General features: G+C 41.3%; 1 protein-coding gene across 1 annotated transcript in view; it reads left to right on the top strand.

Annotated features, from left to right (window-relative positions):
• Crb1 (crumbs cell polarity complex component 1) overlaps positions 1-24,686 on the top strand; it is a 111,992-nt gene that overhangs the window by 8,225 nt on the left and 79,081 nt on the right. Inside the window, 1 exon segment of the mRNA XM_042701184.1 lies at positions 3,926-4,006. Within this exon segment, the coding sequence (XP_042557118.1) occupies positions 3,926-4,006 (81 nt within the window).

Raw genomic sequence — 24,686 nt, 5'->3', positions numbered from 1 at the left:
ACAGACAGGATGGAACCATTTCTGTCCATTTCCCTCACCCTTCTCATCACAGTGGTAGTGGTTTGTATTCACAGAAGACCCCAATAAGGTACTAGTGGGGGGGGCTAGCTTAAGAGGACATGGCAGACAGAGAAGCACAAAGATCCAGCTGTCCTGCAGGTACAGCAAGCATGCAAATGGGGGCAAGGGGAACAAGGAAGGGATTCCAGCTTGGGAAATGGACCAGATGGAAGGCAGCACTTGTTGCACACATAATATTTGCATCATGGTCCAGGACAGAGCTAGCTGGTCAACAGGGCCTACAAAAAGAGAAGAGATATAGCCAATCAACAAAAGCCCCAGTCACCCCTGAAAGCCTGTTCCCCACCCCAAATTGATGCAGCTGGGATAGCAGCAAAAGCAGCACTATACATCTCAGCCATGATGCCAGGTCTTGGACCAGCATCCTGTGAACCTTTGTTTCCCTTATCTTCCTGACTCAGTCAATTCTTCTACCAACCCAAGACCCCTTAAAAATATCCATAACAATACTTGCCCAAGAAAGAGAGATGGTAAACTCACACAATCTCACGTGCATGCGATGGTTGACTTACAATGAAGCCATGTCCTGATAAGCCCACAGTACGCCGAAACTACCCTGTGTCAGAAATTACTGCATCTCAGTTACAGAGCGTCATAGCTTAGCCACACGGTACACAGAAGAGACATGCAGAGTATGAGGGCCCAATTGTACATCTCACTTTCACTGCCCAGAGGAATGACAGGGCATCATTCTCACTGTTACCAGGTCAGGAGAAGGTCAAAATTTAAAGTATGGTTTCTCCAGAGTTCCTGTCACTTTCATACCTCCAGAAAGTGATAAATCGAAAGTCCAATCTCTGTAACTTGGAGATTGCCTGTAATCACCCAATAGATGGTTGATATTCATTAACTATTTAGTCAGTTAGTGAAGTTAGAAAGCTAGGTTTATAACCCAGGATTGGATGACATCAAAGTTGAGCTTTTAATCCCTGTTCTTTAGAGTAGCTCTTCAACTTCCACTGGTTAATTGGAGATGGAAGATTGTGTGTGTGTGTGTGTGTGTGTGTGTGTGTGTGTGTGTGTGTGTGTGTGTGTTCTTTTCTTCCTTTTTCTTTTTTGCCCAAGTTTGCCTCAAAACTCAATCCTCCCAATCTCATTATAAGCATGAGCTACCAGAACCTTGCACCTTTTTCTTGAGGTCTGTCATGGGCATTTGCTCCTTTTGGTTGCCTGAATCTCACCCCGTTAGTCCTTTTGGAGACTTACCATTTTTGCATTTGGTGTAGTTTTGTGTGTGTGTGTGGGGGTGCTGCATGGCTATTCTGACACCCATTTCCTGACTTTTGAAAATCAGGAAACATGCTGGAATTAACTCTCCTGAATGGAATTACCTCACTGAAGCTGTGCATTCTTGTTTCTGTCTTAACCGTGTACTGCCATGGCTCCATTCTATTCCCATCTGTTCTTCTGGCTAGCCTCTGTTACACAAGGTGCTAAGTAGTCTTACAATACATATTTTCTGAAGGGAACCTGTTACTTGTTCTTTGATGTGAATCCTGTCAAAGAAAATACTCATTTAGTGTCAATATTTTTCAAATGCATGCATCCTTAGTGGAAATGAACCTCAGTGATTATCAGAAGGAATCCGTAGTTCAGTGCGTCTGGATTGCCGGTTTGGGAGGAACTTGGACTCCTCTGCCTGCCAATCAACTGCCTCCTTCCAGATGCTCAGCTACAGTCACAAAGAAACTGCCCACCGAAGGCTCAGTCTTGTAGATCTGACTGTGTTTGTACTGAAACAGTGCAAATTATATACAGTAGATGTAATCTTCGTGATACATGTATAACAACTCTCATTTGTTAATCTTTGTATAGACATATTAACAGATAATGTTAATTTATATATGTATATATAAAATATATTAGTATACCATGTAAGTGCTCTGACATTGGACAACATATCCAGTCCCCAAAGATTTGTATTTTTTCTTTTTTCTTTTGTGCCAGTTCTGGGGCTTAAACTCAAGCTTAGGTACTGTCCCTGGGCTTTTTACTTAAGGCAAGCTCTCTGTCACTTCCAAAGATTTGTATTTCTAATCTAAATATCTCTCATCAGTTCCAGAATCCTGAACTCACAGACACACATATGTATATATGTATGTTATATGTGTGTTTAAATGTACATAAAATAAGTCATAAATTACATTTAAAGTCATGTTCTTAATAATAGGAAGAGACCATGTGATAGTACTAATACCAATCAGATAATAAAAACAAACTAATTTTAACTATTAGAAATTTCCACAAAGTTTCCAAGGATACTATAACCTTTAGGACTTAAACAATTTAATTTGAAATATCTGGTATTAAAAAATCAGTGTAATTTTTAAATAAGCAAACATTTGTCTTGACCAACGATGATAAAGCAAAAATGAGAGTTCCTAGAAGATATAATATCATGCTCAGGGTTTAAAAATGGCTATGATTTTGTGGGTGGGGGGAAAACAACGCTCAGATCTCCACAATGCTGCCCATTTTATCTGGGAAACTTCATTTTCATCTCTCTTGAACTGCCTTGTCAGCAACAGGAATCTAAGGGAGTTGTGAGCGTTAAGTTTAGAAGCATAAAAATGTGAATCATGATCTGTAGATGAACATAAACACACAAGAAGATAGGATCAAAAGTCACTAGATCATCATAACTGTGTTCCAAGACCAGCATCCAAAGGAGCAAGTGAAGGACTGAACCGAGAGCAGGTCCTTCTGAGATGTTTTGTCAAGTCCAGAAGACCTGGGGGTGAGGGATGAATCCAGTCCAGCCTGGGAAAATCTGCTCCAGATTTGAAAAATCACCTCATCTTCCCTGTAAGAGGCTAAGAGCACACACTGCCTTTAGAGTAAGTCTGTTCAGGAGCTGGAAGAGGGGTGAACAGAGTTGGCCTCTGGGGTGGGTGAGACACCTGTTCCCTTCTGAGTTGAGAACTGGACTGGGAGCATTAGGACCGCTTCAAGAATGTTCTCTGAGTAAGACCATGGCACTTCCGACCATCTACTCCCTTCTCATCTTCTACTTCAGTGTCTTCCTGCTCATCTCCATAAAGAGTAAGCCTTTTGTGTCCATTGAACTCCTTTATTGGCTTATTATATTGTTTTGTGACTAGTTCTAAGGTTGCATGTTCTATGAAATACAGTGCCTTGCACAGAAGTATTTGCTTCTTTTTGGTGTCATCAGGTGTCCTGTATTAAACGAATCCGTGATCTCAGTCATTGTGGTAACCTGTGGTATGCCTTTTTGATTTCAGCAAGTATTTTAAGTTGGGAAACCTGTTTCCCCACCCATTTAGAGATGAGCAGAAGGACAAGAGCTGTAGAAAATAAGGTATTTTGTTGTGTGTGTGTGTGTGTGTGTGTGTGTGTGTGTGTGTGCTTCTAGAAAACAGAATTAACACTTTATAATCACTTTCTTTGCAAAGGAAGTTCTTCATGAGCTGTATCACATTTTATTCCCACCTCTTACATTTTTGTCCTCACTTCTAAAGAATTCTGTATTGCAGCCTTTGCTGTCTCAACGATCCCCAAAGTATCTCTTTTGTCAGAGGAATGGATATCTGTTGTCATATGCTACCATCTCATAAATGCGGAGAGGGTTTGCCACAAACTGTTGCCAGTGTTTCTGGGACAATCTTGTCAGCTGTTCAGCAGTACGGGAAATCAGATGGGAGCAAATGGCCACTGCTGGGTGATCGTGAAGGATGGTAGCTATTGAACATGCTTCACAGGAAGACACAGAGAGAGTGTGCTTGTCAAAGGGGCGATGTGATTTGTGTCTGTTGGATCTGAATATCAATAAGGCACAGCCTAGAGCAGCTGCCATTGGACAAGACAACCTGGTGCTCATTCCCAGGGTTGTGTCAACGAGGCCAGTTTCTGTGGCTACCGCAGAGAGATCGTTCTTGTAGTGTTTACAACTGAACACGTGTCAGAGGTGAGGTAGATATCTGCCCAAGGAGATGTTATGGACAGAGGGCCAAAGACAAGTAAACTTTGAAACGAATAGTGAAACACACAGGAATATTGTGCAAAAATGTATTTGTCCAAATGTTGTTTCTTACACTCTTGGAAACTTGAAATGGGCTCCACGGTCCTCTAAAGTGAGTAACATGTATTCTGCCAGCATATGCAGGTGTGAGGGAAGGGGAAAGAAGAAATGAAACATAAACTAAAGATATGGTGGCACAGTGGCCTATCGTGTAGCAGAGTATTTTGACATTTTAATACAAAATATATTAAAAAAAAACAATCCTGGAGTTTGCTGCAGTTTGCTCTTGAGGTGATCGATGTGGAACTCGTAAATGACATATATTAGAGGTACCATCACAATGATGGATAATTACGCTCCTAGATTTGCTTTCTCTTATCTTTGAGTGGGCAATTTCATTGCTGAATTCTAAATGAATACGTTGTAATTTTTTGATTACATTCTAGCACCATATTTTAGTAGCTTGGAAAAGTAAACATGAAGCCCTGTTGTGACTTGCTTATTTTTAGTTATTATATTTAAACAGTCCTACCAAGAGATTTCAATTCAACATGTCGATACACCTGTAAAATGCATTCTGATCAGTGTCTCTCATTCCATTATGTGGCCAAGAATTTGTTGTTGTTGTTGTTGGTTGTGGGGCCTGAACTCTGGGCCTGGGCGCTGTCCCTCAGCTCTTCAGCTCAAGGCTAGCACTCTACCACTTGAGCCACAGCGCCACTTCCGGCTTTTTTCTTTTTGCTTATGTGGTGGTGAGGAATCAAACCCAGGGCCTCATGCATGCAAGGCAAGCACTCTACCACTGAGCCACCTTCCCAGCCCTGGCCAAGACTTTTTGAAGTTGCAGTCCTCATAGCTGCCTGAGTGTTGTGTACCACATACCTCCATACCTACCATAGTTGAGACTGTTTCTTTTTTTAAAAAAAAAACAAAAAAAAAACCTAATGTTTTCTTTTTAACGTGTCTTTAAATTTTCCTAAACCTGATGCTGCCATCTTTCTCCCACTTACCACCTTGAGTGGAAAATAAATCCTATGATGCCATCAAATAAGTAATGATAATCAAATGATAAAATGACTATATTAAGCAATATATTTGTGTATATATTATGTTCCATTTAATTCTTACTGAAACACTTTAAGAGAGATCCTACTATGATCATCTACATTGTACAAGCAAAGCAGTCCACTGTGGTGCACATTAGAGAGAGCATGCCCTTGTAAGATGTAGCCTCTAAGTCCATCCATGCATGGTTAGTGCATATGCACTCAATCCTAGGAGCCCATGATTTTCACAAGTTCTCTATTTCTAATGCAGGCGATCGGAATTGCACAACAGATCTTCCCTGGGCATCCACTACGTTATGATGCTAGGAATCATAAGAATAATTTGATCATTTCTCTCAACAGGACTGTTTAGTATAAACCGTTGGTCAATATGATTTTTTGAGTATTATTCCCACCTTCATGCCTAACCACCTCACATAAAGTTTAATATTAAATCCCCTTTATAGATGATAAACCAGAGGCACAGGGATTTATTAACTTGCTCAATGCTATACACAGGGGAGCGGCTGATGGGGGACTTGAACTTGGTGGTTTGGATCTGGAATCTGTGCTCTGAACTGGACACAGGCTGACCCCCTGGAGGAAAATGTATTAAGGTTGTAGCTCTTGCCTCACAGCTCACAAGTGTGAGGGAAATTTCAATTATTAGTTTCATACTGATTGACATTAATATCATACTAGTTTATTTTACATGTGCACTTTGAAGATAATATCCTTAAATGTAAGAGAAAAGATTCATTGCTGGCTGTGTTCTTAGAGGGACACTGTATATGTCACCTGTCTGATGCCCAGCACCTTTTGTGTCCTTTGATGAAAGGCAGGTGATACAAAGGATAGGAAAGCAGAGTTCAGGAAGTGGCCCTCACTTCCTGCTCTGAGTAGGTGGTCACTTCCCCTTCTTCCTTGCAGTTGCAATGAGTTTGTTGCTACATTCTCCCGATTGTTTTCATGCTTGCTTCATAAGACTGCAAAATTAATCTGAAAGCATGGACTCACGTGAGTTTTAATCATTTCAAAAGGAGCTGTCCTGTTTTTGTCTTTGCACATATTCAAGGAGAACTTTATCAGTGCAAGACTCTCCTGTAGCTGGGCTGGGAAGGTGGCTCAGTGGTAGAGCGCTTGCCTTGCATGCATGAGGCCCTGGGTTTGATTCCTCAGCACCACATAGCAGAAAAAAAAAAAAGCCAGAAGTGGCGCTGTGGCTCAAGTGGTAGAGTGCTAGCCTTGAGCTGAAGAGCTGAGGGACAGCGCGCAGGCCCAGAGTTCAGGCCCATGACCGGACACCCCCTCCCAAAAGAAGACTCTCCTGTAGCCTATTATTTGGGGGCTATTTTAAATAATAAGAGTACTTTATAATTAGGACTGTGGTATAAATCTCTTTAAAAGGCCTTAAGGAAAGTACCATATTAAAGCAACCATGAATTATAAAATGGTTTGCAGCTCCATTTCCTGAGTCTATTATAACTTTGGTGATAAACTGAATATTTTCAATGTAATTGTCACATCTAGAGAAATGATTTCAATTCATATTCAAAGCCATAGTTAGGATGTATAAGTGATAGGTCGTTTGACAAAACTTTTAGTAGGGTTATTTGAATAACTTCAAAGAATTTTCAGAGTCATTCAATCTTCTAGAACCCATTAGTGATTACTAACTGAATTTAGATAATTATCTTAAAGAAAACTTCCTTTCTCATCTACCTAAAAGTATAAAGAACTAATAGGACCTATGGAAACTAAATATGATCTAATGTATCCAATCTTGATACTCTTGTTAAGAGATAATTGAACCTTCTCAATAGATCAAAGAAAATTGATTATCATTCATTTATATATAGCCACCTACTTTAAAGAATTCTATATTTGCAGAAAAATGTAAAAAAGTTTGATATCCACCATGTAAGTCAATATTCTTTCAGCAGCATACTGGAAAGTGCCCAGATAATTATATGAATGAGAATATGGTATTTTTGGTTCTTTCTTACTCAATTATAATCTTACCAGCTTGTTGGTTGAGATAAAGCTCTCGTCTTGCCGAGTTTTTGCTCAGGCTAGTCTCAAACCACGATCATCTCAATCTCTGCCTTCTAACTTGCTAGGATTACAGTCATACACCACTATGCTTGGATTACAGTCATACACCACTATCCTTGGATTACAGTCATACACCACTATGCTTGGCATGAAGAATAATTTTACTATTCTAAAGTTACTTCATGTCTTATCTCTTTTCCCCTCCTTCCCTGTACCTGATTCACTTGCAACCAATGATCCTTGGGATTGGAGGCATGGTTTACTTGGTAGGTAGAGTGTTAGCCAACGAGTGAAAGCCTGTTACTGAGTTTGAGGCCCAGTCTTGGACAAGGAAGGAAGGAAGGAAGGAAGGAAGGAATTTATCTTTTCCTAGTTCTGGAGATAAGCAGTCTGAAGTCAGAGTGTCTGTAGACCTTTGCTCCCTCTGAGCCTCTGGTTGGAGCCTGCGTGGCCTGTGGAGCTCAGCGGTCTTCAGTTCTCACTGATCCTTTGATTGCAGCTGCCTCATTCATCTCTAACTGTCCCCACATGGCGTTTTTCCTTCCTTGGCCTCTATCTTTCCTCCTTGTCTAAGGAGACCAGCCATGTTGGTTAAGATACTTGAAACTAAGCTATACAGTAATACAAATGGGATTTAAACCTCAGTCTCTCAGATGCTAAGTTTCATACTCTCTCACAAAATTAAAAAAGATGAACACTTGGGAATTTTGCATCCCAATCATAAGAGCATTGTTCATTTGAAGTCAGCTCTGGTGGAAATAATTGCAAAAATGACAAATCAAGGCTTTGAGTGGGAAGGGTATTCCTAGGAAAAGGTAAACTGGTCATACTTCTCCAATTTATCATGTTTGCAATTTCTACTGCTATCTTAGTCCTGCAACTCAAGCCTTAGGGGAAGGAATTGCTAGTGTCTAACTTAGGTGAATGCTGTGCAGTCAGCCTTTTTTTTTTTTGTTTCCCACATTATTGTCTTGATAATTCCCACATGGCTGATTCTTTTGTCTAACTTCAGAACTCTTTGGAACTCTTAAGTAAGGATATTTTAGGACAGTTAGTGAGGGCAGGTTGCTAATGAGGCTGAGTTTATGGGTCAGTCTCCGTGCAGTTGAATTTGCTCTGTCCAGAGACCATCCCTGAACAAGAACTCATGTCTGGTCAGATGGTTGCTAATTGGTTGTTTTGAACACAAGGGGAGAACATGAATTAGCTTTCTGATTAGCAAACCAAGTATCACCACTGGTCAAACAAACTGTGGGTTATCAGGGATAACTTTTTCATTCAGATAATGCCAAAAGATGATTTCATACGTGTTTATCATTTTAGTTATTTGTGGTGATTTCATGTAAGCAAAGAACAAACACTGATATTTAGCATTTTTAGGAAGATCAGTAAATGAGGATTCTGGTTCTAGTCACTACAAGTTAGTTCTGTATTGGTAAGGCAGCATTTAAGCTCTCTAACCCTCTAATTTATCACTTTTAAACTCATGAGGTGAGACTGCATTACAACCATGTTTCTGGAAAGATTTGCTGCTTATGATTTCAAAATTGTTCCAAGACATTGAGGAGCAGTGTTTTAGTGACTGCCCCTGGTAGGAGCCAGCTGTCATTAGGTTTTATTACAAAAAAAAAAAAAAAAGCAAGATCTATATCTTAGTCTTCACACAAGGTTTATATCTTCTCAACATCTATTGACCTTGGCTTTTCTTTACTTGCCTTCCTCATTGCTATAGACTGAGAGTTTGTGTCTTTCTCACAAAATTTACACAGCCATACCCAATACTCAGAGTGGTGGTACCAGCCTTCAGTAGGTAAGGCATGGGGGAAAAACCTCTCACAAGTTGGATTAATGCCTCAATAAAAGACCTCACAGAGCATCCTTGACCCTCTGTGCAGTGAGGACGCAGCGGGTGAAAACGATCTACTCATCTGCCTCTGAGCCAGGAAGCAGTGCTGGCGTTTTGATGTAGGACAACGCAGCTTCCAGAACTGTGAGAAGTAAATGGCTGCTAGCATTCTCAGGCTAAGGCAGTCTGCTATGGCGGCCTACACACACTGAGGCATTCTTTACACAACTTGGTGCAGCAGCCACCATTTTGGGAAAGCTGTTTTCAAGACAGAGGGGGAAAAAAGCATCAGCAGAGCCATGCACCGTCCTGGGGTGTTCTTCAGCTCAGTTTTTGTCAATCTGCCTCGCAGGTCACCGAGGCAGGTCTTGAGGCTGAGTCGGAAGTCACAGGATTCTCAGCAGAACTTGAAAAGACATTCACAAAGACGGCATTTCAGCTATTCATTGAGCTGCTGAATTATTATGTAAAAGTCCCCGTTCTCTAGGCTGGCGGGCTGTAGTGGGGTGGTGAAGAGACCAGGGGAGGCTGCTCATACAATGTTATCTAAGAGAATACGCTCATCTCAGATATTGTCAGAGGTCTGTGTGTTGGTTGGGGCATTCTTTTTCAGATATAGAGCTGGAATTTGCATCCCAAAACATTAAACTTCTCTTGTCGTAGGAAGAAATGTTTTCTGAGAAGAAATATAATCAAGCTTGCTTTGAAACTATGAGGTCTAAGAAAATTTGTTTATATGCTGCGTGAAAAAGTCAACACTACTTTGGGGGAATAACAGATCTAAAAAGATTAGGAGTTCTTACTTCAACTGGGCACCCATGGCTCACGCCTGTGATGCTAGCTCCTTCAGGAGGCTGAGAGCTGAGAATTGCAGTTTGAGGTCAGCCTGGATGGAAAAGTCCATGAGACTCATATCACCAGTGAAACACCAAAAAGCTGGCAGTGGAGCTGTAGCTTGAGTGGTAAAGAGCCTTGAGCAAAAAAGCTCAGGGACAGCACCCAGGCACCTTAGAGGAAGGCTCTTCAATCTGCCTGTTAATGGTGCTTGAAAGTGTATGTATATTTTCTCTTAAAGTAACCACATAAAAATAAACTATTTATGAACTTAAGTAGTTATAGATACAAAGAAGAAATTTCAATCCCTTCGTCAACCTTGGTATATACAAGGATTGTTTTCTGGCTTTTTTTGTACAACCTCTCTACAGAACACTGAACACTGAGAATGTACCTGCTCTTTAGTGTTTGCTTGTTGGCTACAGGTAGCACGCTAGTTGTTAAAACTGCCTCAACTTCAGAGTGGCCCTAAAGCATGTGCCAGGTGTGTGTGAAGCTGACGGACAGGAGACGAGGGGCAAGAGACACAATTGTGTCCACACTCAGGTTCAGTGTCGACAGTGATGTGATCCATTACCCTCTATCTTTTATTCTGCTGCTTCTAATATCTAGAGATAATAAATTCATATGACCCTTTTCTTTCCCTTCTCCCTCCCTCTCTCCCTCCCTCCCTCCCTCCCTCCCTCCTTCCTTCCCTTCCTTCCTTCCTTCCTTCCTTCCTTCCTTCCTTCCTTCCTTCCTTCCTTCCTTCCTTCCTTCCTTCCTTCCTTCCTTCCTTCTTCCTTCCCTCCCTCCCTTCCCTCCCTTCCCTCCCCTTCCTTCTCTCCCTCCCTCCCTCCCTCCCTCCCTTCCTTCCTTCCTTCCTTCCTTCTGTCCTTCTTTTGTCAGTACTATGGCTTGAACTGAGGGCTTCTTTTTTTTTTCCCTTCAGGGTTGATGATCTACCACTTGAGCCACATCTCCACTTCCAATATTTTGCTAGTCATTTAAAGAAAGGTTCTCAAAGATTTGTCAGCCTAGGCTGGTTTAGAATTGTGATTCTTAGATCTCAGCCTCCTGAAAAGCTAGGATTGCAAGCATGAACCATTAGTACCTAGCTCAATATAACACTTTAAAATTAGGAAAGTGTCAGATTCATGCTTCTCTTACAAAATAGAACTAACCTCTATTACTCGTATTCTGTATGCCAAACATAATGCTGCAAATTTTTGTATAATTGATCTCATCTAATTCACAGTGGTGATATAGATTTTTTATATTTTACAGAGAAATAAAGGCTTACATGAAAAGCAAATAAAATTACTAAATAGTTGACTTAGCTAATTCTAATGGTTTTCACACCACCATATCACACAGTCAGAATGTGGAAATAACAAATTCACTATTCATGAGACTTCCCAAACCTTAGTCCCTTTGAATTCAGTAGCCACTTTTTGGCAATACTGAGATTTGAACTCAGGGCTTTGTGCTTGCTAGGCAGCCACTCTACTACTTGAGCCATGCCTCCAGCTCTGTTCACTTTATTTTTTCAATAGGATCTCAGTTTTACATTCCCCCCCAGGCTAGCCTGGTCTGTGATCCTCCTATTCTTTGACTTCCAAGTGGCTGAGATTACAGATGTGAGCCAGTGAACCAAGCTCCCATATCCTATTTATTGCTCCACCAGAGGTTTTCTTTCTGAAGGGAAACATTATTGTAAATTTGATTGACAATGCAGCATAAGAGAGAGAGGAGAGATGTAGTATGAAGATTATGAGTCAAGTGTGTAGGTAGGTTCCATGTATAAATAGTGATATATTGCTCACACCACTGGCCACAAAGGCATTAAACATTATTTAATTATTATGCATGTATACAAGAATAATTTCAAATATCAATATACTATATATCCTCAGAGGATTTTTTGGGGTGACTGATGGTAGAATTTCAAAGATCCATGAGCTTTAGGAATAAACTATCTTTTAAAAGATCCAGATTTCACACCAAAAACATGAACTGTCAAGCACACTTCCCCAAGGCATTTGGATTTTACTCTAATAGCTAACCAAGCATGCTGAAATTGCTTAGATTATAGACTCACAGAGATGTGTTTCATCTTAAAGGAACTTATGGTCCATGCCATTAGTAGAATGCTTTTCAAACAAGGGGTAGTTTCTATTATATTATCTTCCTGGGAGTTATTTTGTTAATTGTTCAAAGACGATGAGTTTATGAAGACTCCAAAACTTCTTACTTCCCTTAATTTACTCTTGTTTATGGAAAATCTACATGTTCATATCTCAGTAACCTAATGGTATTTTGGAAGGTACATTGCTCAGTGAGGTTGTTTACATAGCGGGTGTCCAAATTTAATCTGTGAACTAAAGGTATGGAGGGTAATTTAGATGAGGACTTCCATGCTCCACTCAGATATTGGGGCTCAGTGGTTAGGGAGTAGGACCCAGGGATTAGCTTTTACATAGCAGATGTCATGCGATTCCAATAAATATGTTATGGAACAGATTTTAAGAGACATGATCCACACTTCAGAGCTGACAGAGGCTGATTCTCAAAGTATTGCAGGAGCCAGAGAAAATATAATAAACACCCACCACTCTTTCTCATGGAGTCTAGAGAGTTGACAACTGGAGATGACATCCTGGAGGCGCTGTAGACTCTGGCATCCATTATCCACTCTCCTTACCCACAGGGGAAGGGCCAGTCATGGAAGAGCTCTTAGAGACACTGATGTGGTCGGAAATGACTCCACTGAAGGTGCCCTCAGGAGGAAGAACTTAATAGCATGGAATAATGAGCAACTTCACCTGGGTAATCACAATAGGTAAAGCCAGGGGGAATCCAAGTGCGTGTTTGATGAGAAATACCTGGGGGAAAGAGGTAGAATAATGGCATGATTTCCACACTTACGCATCTGAAATAATGGTGTGGCATTATGCAACATTATGTAAACAGTAAACAAACAGTGCAGGTTGTATCCTGACATCTTAAATTTGCTTGGGGCTGAGGAGTGCCTGGGTATAGATAAAGATGTCTGACAGTCAGAATTTGAGGAGGTGGGGGGTCGAAAGTGTGAGACCAGACTGTACAGACTTCGCAGTGTCACCATGCTGTATGGCTCTCGGTCACAAAGTTAGCACCGGGTACTTGACTGACTTGGAATGGCTCCTTTCCAAGCCTCACGTCTGCCACACTGCCATAGTGAATAGCCAACACACTCCTACATCCCAACAGCTTCATTTCAGTCACCCTTCTTTCTGCCATACACATAATTAAGATCTAATAATCGAAATATTTGTCAGACAGTGCAAGATTGTGAATTAGATTTGCTCTGAAGCACAACATATGGCAGTCGGGCCAATCTTCTTCCTGCCTGAGACCCAGGATGCCCTTATGATGATCAATGTCTTCATCAAGATCACAGCAGAGCGATTCCCAGCATCACAGAGCTGGAAGGAAGCTGGAAGTCTCTGATCTCCAGATCTAAGAAAGATGGCCTCCAAATTCTTCTGAGATTCACCTAACCAGAGTTTTCATTCATTAATGTATTTTGTGGACTTAAGACTAAAATGACCAGCACCAGGGTGGAAAATCTGAAGCTTTCTAAACTGTTTTGAACTCATGGCCTCATGTTTTTAGGTAGGTGATCTAGCATGTGAGCCATGCCTCCAACCCAAGATACACATTTTTAAATTTTTTTCCTTGGATTGTTTTTCTATCTGAAAAATGGAGGCACAAAGAATGCTTCTAGCTGTAGTAACAGAAAAAGTCTTCTCTTAATAGCAAGGAGTCTAGAACCAGAATGTGGAAGAGTCTTGTCTCCACTGCCTAGCAGATAGTTACAGAAAATTACCTTGCATTTTCTGCAAAGTTTTTTTGTTGTTGTTGTTAGTCATGGGGCTTGAACTGTGGGCCTGGGCACTGTCCCTGAGCTTTTCAGCTCAAGGTAAGAGCTTTACCACTTAAGCCTCAACACCACTTCCAGTTTTCTGGTGGTTAATTGGAAATAAGTCTCATGGATTTTCCTACAAGGGCAGGTTGTTAATCACTATCCTCAGATCTCAGCCTCCTGAGTAGCTAGGATTACCGGTGTCAGCTACCAGAGCCTGGCTTCTGCAAAGTTCTTCTGAAGATAATAATGTACTTACACTATCCATACTGTTTCTGGAAGCTTTGTTGAGATCACAATAGTGAGTGATTTAGAATGATGCCGAATAGTGTTTGCTACCCACTCAGTTAATTTTACTTTCTCAGTGAATTTTAAAAACTGTATTATCCAATTGGATCATTAATCTGTTCACTTTTTCTTGGGTCAAGGCTGCACTGCTGTACATTCTGAAAAAAAAACGTATCTCCATTTACTTACATCTCCATTTCCAAGTGACATATGAAATAACTCATAAATGGTTCAATATTCTTTCTGAGTACCATCTGTAAGGAATTGGAAAGACTTGGGAAAAAAATCATATTAAATGAAGTAAGCCAGAGCCACAGAAACATAGGTAGTCTGGTTTCCCTCATTTGTGGTAGTTAAAATGGGCCTATAAATATACATGTAAGCACACTAGGTGGTATGCAAGGGGTTACCAATGACCTACCTGAAGGGTAATAGACTCTACCGAGAGCTCAAATGCTAATTATTTTAAAAGACTAAGTCAATGCCCAGCTAAATAAGTACCAGGAGATGGGTACTTGCAAGGGAAGAGGGGTGACCAAGAGGGGAGGGGTAGGAGAATGAAGGGTGGGGGAAGAATGCAAGCAAGAATTCATTGTACATACCACAGTGCTGAGAAATATAAGGGAAGGGACAGCTCAACGAAGGTGGATTTTCAAGTCCCAAAGCCCAGTGTTCCCTGTGCCTGGACCACTGCATCCCGTAACTGAGTTTCCAGGACAGACACTTCGGTGTGTGCAATTTACCTGTGACGAGTTTTTCAGTCCTGCGTTTTGCACTTTATCCAACAAGTCTCAATATCCAAACTGTTCTTTCTCCTTCAAGTGACCTCCTTAAGGTTGATCATCTGCTGTCTTCATTATCCTTTTTCTGAGGAACCCCACGTTGCGGTTTACACAGTCTGGCGATGTCTTTGGGAGTTATAGAGGACACGATTTGGTGATTGATTGAGTGCGTTGGTGAACGAGAAGGAGGAGTTCAGATTGACACTCAGGATTCTTGGTTAATTGCCAGGCCAGCCCTTCATCATCAACTTTCTAGCTGAAAGGAGGGAATAAGGCAGGAAAAGAAGGGCTGGGTGGGAAAAGAAGGGGCAGAAGATGACTGTAAGCATGTGTTTTCAAACTGAGTAAGAGTAGACTCAGTGCTTCAAAGCGTCAAGCTGAGGAGAGAGGAATACCTGAGGCTGAGATCCGTGCCATGTGGATCAGCGCTTACCACGTGAGGGAGTGGCAGGTGAGGACTGCTTGGGGTGTGTTTGAACCACCGACTTCATAGCTTGAGAAACACTTTGGAAAGTAGGGTAGCATGACTGCGGGTCCGCAGGGTGAGACTCCGAGGGCATTCATTTCCAGGGAGGAGTAAGGAAGGTCGACCTACCCTAAAGTAAGGGCACCGTCCCATTGGCTGGGGACCTGGATGGACCTGGGGGAAAAAGGCCTAAGTTATCAGTGTGGCCATTTCCTCTCTCTTCCTTTCTGCTTCCTGACCACCATGATACGAGCTTCTCTACCCTGCTGTGACCTTCCCGCCGTGCTGGACTGGAACCTCCTAAACAGAGTCGGGATAAATCTTTCCTTTCTTAATTTTTTTTAAATTAGGTATTCTGTCCTAGCTCCCCTCCTACCAGCTTGTGATCTGGACAAGCTACTTAGCTCTGTTGTACTGTTTCTCATGCATAAAATGAGAATGCCAACAGTTTCTACGCCACAGAATTACTATGAACATTAAATGGGCTGATATATACATATGTTTAAGATAGTATTGGGAAATAATACATCATATAAATATTGTATGTTGACTAAAGACATAAATATTATGTAGCACTACAAATGTCAGTTTGGGTGATGATGGTGACAATGCTTCCACATATTTCTTTGTAAAGAGAGAATAATTAAATTGACCTCTTAACTGTGCTGTGAGGAGGCCGCGCACAGTGGTACACGCCTTTAATCTCAGCTACTCAATGAAGCAGAGGTAGGAGGATGGAGAGCTCAAGGCCACTTAACTGAATGAGACTCTGTTTAAAAAACAAACTGTTAAGGGTGCTAGTGGCTCATGCCTGTAATCACAGCTACTCAGGAGGCTGAGATGCTAGGATGGTGTTTCAAAGCCAGGCTGGGCAGAAAAGTCCTTGTCAGACTCTTACCTCCAACTAACCGCTCAAAAACTGGAAGTGGCACTGTGGTTTGATAGTGGTAGAGCACTAGCTTTGAGCCCAAAAGCTCAGGGTCAGAGCCAAGGCTCTGAGTTCAAGCCTCAGGACACACACACACGCACACACACACAGATTAATCCATAAACTTTTCCTTTTTTTGGGGGGGGTCCGGTTGTGGGGCCTGAACTCTGGCCCTGGGCGCTGTCCCTCAGCTCTTCAGCTCAAGGCTAGCGCTCTACCACTTGAGCCAGAGCGTCACTTCCGGCTTTTTTCTTTTTGCTTATGTGGTGCTGAGGAATCGAACCCAGGGCCTCAGGCATGCAAGGCAAGCGCTCTACCACTGAGCCACCTTCCCAGCCCCTAATCCATAAACTTTTATAAACTGTGTTTCCACCACATTTAAGGAGCTTTATTTAAAAGCTTCTAGTTTAATCTCTGATGATACATATCTATGTCTTTGTGTGTGAATATACACACAAATACATATACACATATAAGTATATGTACAGAGAATGAAATGCAAGTTATCAACTACTAATGGATACTTTATTAGAGCATTCTGTGTGATTCTCCTGAGAGCTGTATTTGCATACACTGATCACACAATTTGTTATTTAACATAATGAGAAGTGTCATTCTTTCAGCTGTGGTTTGTCTGCATATATTTTTATTTTACGGTCACTATTTTTTGTCACTACTGTGGGTTTCATACTTGCTAGGCAGATGCTCTTCCACTTGAGCCAACTACTCTATGTAGTTCTGACATAGGTCTTAGTTTTTGCCTGGGCCACCTTAGACCACAATTCTCCTATTTGCACTTTCTGTCATTGCCAGGACAATAGACAAACAACACAGCACACAGCTTTTTCTTTGAGATGGTTCCTGCAAATTCACTTGCCTAGGGCTGATTTGAACCCATGATCTTCCCAGCAACTACATCCCAAGTAGTGGTGATTACACGAGTGAGTCACCATGCCCAGGGGATATTTCCCTCACCAAACTGATCGTCTGGATGCAGTGGGTTTCTCCTCCTCCTCCTTCAGTATTTTGGTTTCAAGCTGAGAACATCTTCACCTCTCATTTGCTAGGCTTTTCTGGGTTCCTCCTCAGGGCTCTTGATGTTTGCTGGGGTCTCTTCACTCTCCTGGGCTGGAACCCCAACTCTGTAGATTTTGGCATTTGAGTTCAGCTTTGCGTCTCGCAGAAGATGATTTCTGCCAGGCCTCTCTCTGGAAAGTCCTTGTTGAACTGAATAATGGGTCTTTGAGGCCCTCATCTGAGTGTAGCTTTCTCCTCTGTGCACTGACCTATAAATGCTAATTGCTTCTTAAATACTTGCCTTGGCTGCATTTCTCATTGTGCCCCACGTGACAGTCATTTCCAGCAGGAATTCCAGGAAACCATGGCTATACTTGTGTATGTCCTGCTTCTACAAAATCAACAGTTCTGCACCAACCATACTCCTATTTCCCACCTCTGTTTGTTACTACAGGAGAACAAGTCATGAATGTCTGCTCTCCGTCACTGGTGGAAGGCAGCCATCCTTCGAATTTGCTGAACAATTAGAAAATTAACCTCAGAAAAACCCACATTGACTGAATTATGTGTAAATGAAAATGGGATTCAAGACTTTGATCCATATCATTAGCTAGGAAGATGGAAGTTCATTTGAGTAATCACAAATAAGTATCTGGGCAAAATACCCAGATTAGTGTCCAGTGATAGATAAAAAGATATGCGCATTTGCTGTGTCTTTGTACTGCACAGTGTCTCACACACATACACTGTTGGTTATTTCACCACAACCACTAGGGAAAAAAATTCTTGGAATTGACTGTTAATACTATGTCAACATAGTTCAACCCAGAACTGTTTCAGAAAATTTCCTTTCTCTGAAATAATGCACACATAAAGCCAAAATAAATAGATGGAAAGTAAAGCATGCTGAGAGGTTCCAGAACACATACATGTGGACATAAATCTTTGATTTTTTTCTCCATTTCTCCATTCATATAGAATTTCAGTGTGGAATTTTGTGGAATCTCATGGATACGAATTCCCACACAAAGGCAATCGGCCAAAGCAAATAAGCTTTGTAGCAACTTCTACCTATTTTCTTTCACTTCTATGAAGAATACATTCAATTAAAAATAATCTTCAAAGCCGGGCACAGGTGGTTCATGCCTATAATCCTAGCTATTCAGGAGCCTGAGATCTGAAAATTGTGGTTCGAAGCCAGCTGGGGGCAGAAAAATCCTTGTGAGACTCTTATCTTCAATTAAGCACTCAAAAACTGGAATTGTGGCTGTGGCTCAAAGCGGTGCTAGCTTTGAGTAAAAAGAGCTCAGAGACAGTGCCCATGCCCTGAGTTCAAGCCCCACAACCAGCAATAACAACCACAAAATCTTCAAATACAAGTCAAGTTGTTCACTTTGCTGAGTAATTTGCTCTCATGTGTCCTGAAACTGGCAATGGTTATTTGAATGATCAAAATCATTCCTTTTCAAATAAAATGTTTAGAAAAGTAACAACAGTTCCTCACATTAGACATTCTGTAAAGATGACCTTGGGGATAAACTGAAGCTTACAGCAGTGGTTAATGTTTACTGTGACATCATGTATTTTGATATTAGCTTTTGATCTGCAAAGTCTTGTCCTACCAAATATACCAGTGCTAGGTGGTTTAATTTAAGAAGGAATCCCATCTGAGACCCTCACTAAAATTTTAAACATCACTATCTTGTAGTATCATCTTATTTATTTATTGCAAATCAGATCAATACATATGTCTGCTTTCATAAACATAAAATACAACTGACAGACTTGTTCATTATTATCATAAGGTGAAGTCCAAAGTAAAGAAAGCAAATAAAACTATGGTTGGTTTAACATACAAAAGCCACTTTTATGCAAAAGAGTTCCAACACTTGATATCATATTTGAATTTTAAAATTTGCATGCATTGAGGAAAAATATATTAAATTTGGGTAGGGGGCTATGGATATAATTCCAGTGGCAGAGCAAATACATGACTGCAAGTAAGATCCCCTTTTACTTTCATCCTAAGTACCACAAAGTAAGTACATGAATACATAAAGATAAATAAATAAACGCTGGTTATCAAAAGTTGATTTTTAAACATAATATTATATTAGAACCTAATAGAATCTGATGAGCTATTATTTAAAAACCCCTTATGTACTTCTCTTGACTTAAACGGAGAGAGACAAATCTTTAAACATGTCCAGAAATGTCTTTAAATATAAGAGGATATTTTCATTTCTAATTTTTAACACAGAGGTGCAACAGTCAAGAATAAAGACAATTTGGAGACAATTTAAAAGCTAATTTGACAATTTAGTTGTAAATTTTCTTCTCTAAGAAGAATGGGGAAAACACTCTGGATCTATCAGTCATCTGTAGTATGCCTGGATCTCTCTTCTTGCTCCTCTTCCACTACATTTACTTACTCTTTCTTCTCTGTTCCCAGCAACAAAGAGCATTTAGAAGCAAACCTACCTGGTGGAGGAGGGGAGATAATGGCAAATGGATGGGAAAATGAGCTTCTGGTCCTCTGAGTTACTATAGCAATCATCATGAGGGGAGATTTCAGTCCCAAGTAGTTTCTATAACAACATGATAGGATGCTTTAGAAATAGACCTGAGGTAAATAGATTCTTTATGGGTCTTTTAACCCCTTATATCACAGGATTAGCATCATCATGGAGGATAAATAATACTGGATGTTGTGTACTGTTATTATGCTCTAAATTAGACAGGGTTCCTATCTGACTTATAATTCACTCAGTGTTATAAAATGAGGTTTTGTAACATTTTCCTGAACATAGTAAAGTTTAGTGTAGTAGATTATTATGACGTAGAAGAAGAAAAAACCACACACTTCATTCAAAAACATCACTCAAGAATCTTGTAAAGGAGCCTAGTGCCAGTGCTCATGCCTGTAATCCTAGCTCAGGCCTGTAATCAGGGTGAAGAAAGCTGAGGATCACAGTTCAAAGCCAGCCCAGGCAGGAAAGTCCATGAGAATCTTTTCTCCAGTTAACCAGCAAAAAGCCAGAAGTGGAGCTGTGGCTCAAACAATAGAGCACCAATCTTGAATGAAAAAACAAAATGAGAACCTGAGGATCAGAGTTCAAGCCCCAGTCCCAACACCCAAAAAAGCAAGCGATCAAGGGGCTGGACCAGAGGCATGCAGTATGAGAACAGGTAGTAGTAGGCCAGCTATTTTTCAAGAGAAAAATACACAAGGCTTAATTTAATCATAGTTAAATTTAAGAGATGGGTCTCAAGCTTGTTTGATTTCAGTCAACAATGAGTTATTGATTAATACCTCTATGTTGGTTAAGGTATATAAGTGCTAATAATATATGGCCTTAACTTTTTGTATGCTAATACTGAGGTCTTGAAATCAGGGCCTGGGCACCATCCCTTAGCTTTTTCTCTCAAAGCTAGTGTTCCACCATTTGAGCCACAACTCTTCCAGCTTTTCTGCTCAGACCAGCTTTAAACTATGATCTGCAGATCTCAGCCTCCTAAGGAAGAGGACTACAAGCGTGAGTCACCAGCACCCAGCATATGGACTTAATTTTTCAAAATAAATGTTCATATCAAGGGTAAACACTAAATAACCATTAAATAATTTGCTAAATTTATTGTTTTGAAATTAATGAATTGTTTACTTGAATTCATCCTTCTTCCACTTACCTCCCCCAAAATATTTTAAATAAATTTGTTGGCCATAAATTTGTGGCACTTAAGAACCTGGGCCTTTCAGTGGAAGGCAAAGAAAACGAAACATATCCACAGCATTGCCAATTTAGCTGGTTACCACAGTAACCTGGCTTCCCCCCCCCCCAAATTTGGCCAACAATTTCGAGAGACCTGACCAAAATAAATCATTCTCTCCTTGTTGAAGTGTATTGAGCCAGGTAGTGACCAAAACAAACTTCCCTGGAATAAAATCAATTAACCAGAAAAGCCATGACCAGCCATGGCATCGCTCAGCATGTACAGTAGGACTGGAAGTATGTAATAAAAGAGAATTCATATTCCTATAGGTAGTCTCACTGAACGATACCATAGTTCCCAAACTATCGTATGTTCTAGAAAAACACGGTGAGGACAGAGGCCGGATACCACCCAGGCAGGCTGCAAAGAGAGCCCCCAACGGCTCATCATGGCGGAACCTTGAGAGGAAGAGAAATTTCTGGACTTGTCAGGTCCCTGACTTCATCTGTGATGAGGTTGGTGCTCAGAAATCGAGTACGTAAGCAACAAGCAGCCAGCTGCTGGTGGCTCACACTTGTCATCCTAGCTACTCAAGAGGCTGAGTTCTGAGGATCGCAGTTCAAAGCCAGCCTGGGTAGAAAAGTCCGTGAGTCTCCTATGTCCAAATGGAGCTATGGCTCAAGTGGTAGAGCACTAGATATGAGTACAAACGCTCAAGGACAGCCCAGGCCCTGAGTTCAAACCCCAGGACAGGCACATACACACAACAAGCAAAGCATTGAAAAGTTCCTCTGTGAGGTTGCAGACCCTCTAAGGAGGTTGAGTTGCTGATGACACCGATGACCTTGGCTACAGTCTTCCCGATGAGGAAAGGAGTCGGGTTCTGAGTCTATGTGAGGCACTGGGCACCATGGGAATGTAAGATCTGATTCTTCGAGAATGGATACTCGTGTACTTCTTACAGCTGTACTTCCTTACAGCTCCCCTAATTCAAACCCCTCTTTCCCCGATCACAGCCTTATTTTTCTTTAGTTTTTCTTTTGTTTATTCATTTAAGTATGCATTTATCCAGTCCTATGCTAAGTCTTTGCTAAGTTCAGAGAAGGGTAACCAAGTGTTATGTGCTTGGCTGGACATGGTTGCACAGGCCTGTATTCTCAGCTACTCCAGAGGCTGAGACCTAAGGGTCATCATTTGAAGCCAGTCTGTACAGAACACGCCATGAGACTTTTATCTCCAATTAACAAACAGAAAACTGAAATTCATAGTGTGGCTCAAATGGTAGGGCACCAGCCTCGAGCGAAAAAGCCAAGCAAGAGAGGGTGAGGCTCTGAATTCAAGTCACTAGTATTGGCACCAAAAATAAAATAAAAAGGAAGAAAAAGAAAAAGATGGGAAAGGAAAGATCCATGTATTTTGGACCCTTCACTGAAAGGGAAAGCAAATAATATTGATTTTAAGCAAATGTCAGCCTGATTTTTGGCTCAGACTTTATGGCTATTATCTGTTTCACTGTTACCGATGGCAACAACAAAAGTAATACTGTCTGCCATGCTCCCTCAGTACCAGACGTGTTAGAGAGTTCCTGTTCATCAATTGAACTATTACACTAACTCTATTTGATATTGCCATCTTTACAAAAACTGGAACTGAGGCACAGAGATCTTACCTTGATAAGAGTGATAGAGATAATAAATGACAGAAGGCAAGCCCAAGATCCCAAAGGAATGCTCTTATTCTGCATATGACTTTATTTCAACTCCTTTAAAAGATAAATAAGCAGCTCGATATGGAGGTCAATGTCTGTAATCCTAGCTCTCAGGAGGCTGTGGTTAGAGACCACAAGCAGAGGCCAGCCTAGGCTTCGTAGAAAGACTCAGCCTCAAAAACCAACAATGAACGGTGAGATTCAATGCGGATGATTTTCCTGAAGATCACAGCAATCGAAGAAGGCAGAACTGGAATTTTAGTGCCTTTCTGTCCGACCATAGAGCTATACTCTTTCTATTCCAGTGTATTAACTTCAATTTAACATTTGAGACCCTGTATACAAGAAACAAGTGTGTTTAACCTGGTGAACGTCTAGTATTCTGTTTAGATAGCACGGGAGTGCAAAGGAAGGAATGGCGTTCAAAGAACCCAGTCCTGTCTTCGTTTTAACTATTCCGTGGGGAATCTATCTTACTGTACATCAAAGTCAGCGATTTAACCAGTGATTTGTTCTGCTTGATTTTTATCAAAAGAGTCCAAAGGAAGAATTTCCCAGCGAGGACTTAAATGAGAATTCAGGTAGTTTTGCTCACTCATTCATTATTCAACAAACGTCTATTGACTACCTGACGCTCTCGCCATTTTGAGTGTGTCTTGAATAAAGATGTGCCATTCCTGTGACACCCGACTTCCCACCTGCCCCGGAACTCAATTCCACTCTACAGAAAGTCAGGCCTGAGGGCTGGGAAGGTGGCTCAGGGGTAGTGTGCTTGCCTCGCATGCATGAGGCCCTGGGTTCGATTCCTCAGCACCACATAGCAGAAAAAAAAGCCAGAAGTGGCGCTGTGGCTCAAGTGGCAGAGCACTAGCCTTGAGCTGAAGAGCTGAGGGACAGTTCTTAGGCCCAGAGTTCAGGCCCCACGACCAACCACCAACCAAAAAAAAAAAAATTAAAGTCCGAGAAGAATTTGACAAACCCCTGGGTTCCCATACACGGCTTTTCTTAGACGGTGGAGTTTCCAAGTCCAGTAGCATAGTTTTATAACTTCTGTTTCATATTTTATTCACAAATATTGATCCCCTCCACGGAAATATGTATGCATACATAAACGAATAACAGATACGATCCAGTAGATGTTGTGGGGAGCATGCACATTTTGTGTTCCTAAGCCCTCTATTCCACTCTCATTTCAGTTCAGGAAAAAGTGGGTTAAATCTTTACGAAAGCTAGAACTAAAATAGAACTGTGCTTTTGCATGTTTCCAAAAGCACTCCTGGCTCACTGGCATATTTCCCAGTAGCATCTACCCCATATCCCTGCTCGTCTCCCTGTAGCTGACATACCCAGGGGAGGAGAGGAGGAACCCTAAGAAATTCATGTCCCGGAGCAACAAGCCCACGTATTTTTGTGACTACTCCTGGAATTCGTGGAGAAGCATGCAGTGCAGCCAAATCAGGCGGCTGAAAACCCTCGGCCCCACACCTGACACACAGCGCCCTCCTTGCCCCTTCCCAGCCTTCCACGACAGGGAATAAATAGATTTAAATCTTTACATGGATCCCGATGTGAATGAAAACGAGATTTAAGAGACAGTTGAAGAGATTTATGGAATTTGGTTAATAAATCCTAGAAACGAATGACCCTAAGATATTTACATTTACAAAGAACATGTTAGAAGAACACATGATCTGTAGTTGCGCATGGACAGGGCCTTATCCATGGTTACCTGTGTGTAGTTCAGGTGTGAAGGAGGGGTGTGAACAAGCCAGGATGTTGACCATTCACACTTCGAGAGCCATGAGCGAGTGTGGTTGTGAGTCAATATATACTGAAGGAAACACAAACCACATCAGATCCTCAGTATTTAAATGGCATTCAGAAGTTAGAGTGACGGATGTTAAAGATTCTCTGGCACAGCACACACATAGACACAGAACAGACCGTGTCTAACTCGATTCTACGTGGACTCTATTAGAGCCTGACCAAGCCCAGGCTCTTCAGAATCCCTGCACTGTGTGTTTGGCACAGAGAATTGGATGACCGATGGATTCTCGAT

This window comes from Dipodomys spectabilis, unplaced genomic scaffold (genome assembly GCF_019054845.1).
Source record: "Dipodomys spectabilis isolate Male_0828 unplaced genomic scaffold, ASM1905484v1 ptg000288l, whole genome shotgun sequence".
Classification (NCBI taxonomy): domain Eukaryota; kingdom Metazoa; phylum Chordata; class Mammalia; order Rodentia; family Heteromyidae; genus Dipodomys; species Dipodomys spectabilis.
This window is presented reverse-complemented; position numbering and strand designations above follow the sequence as displayed.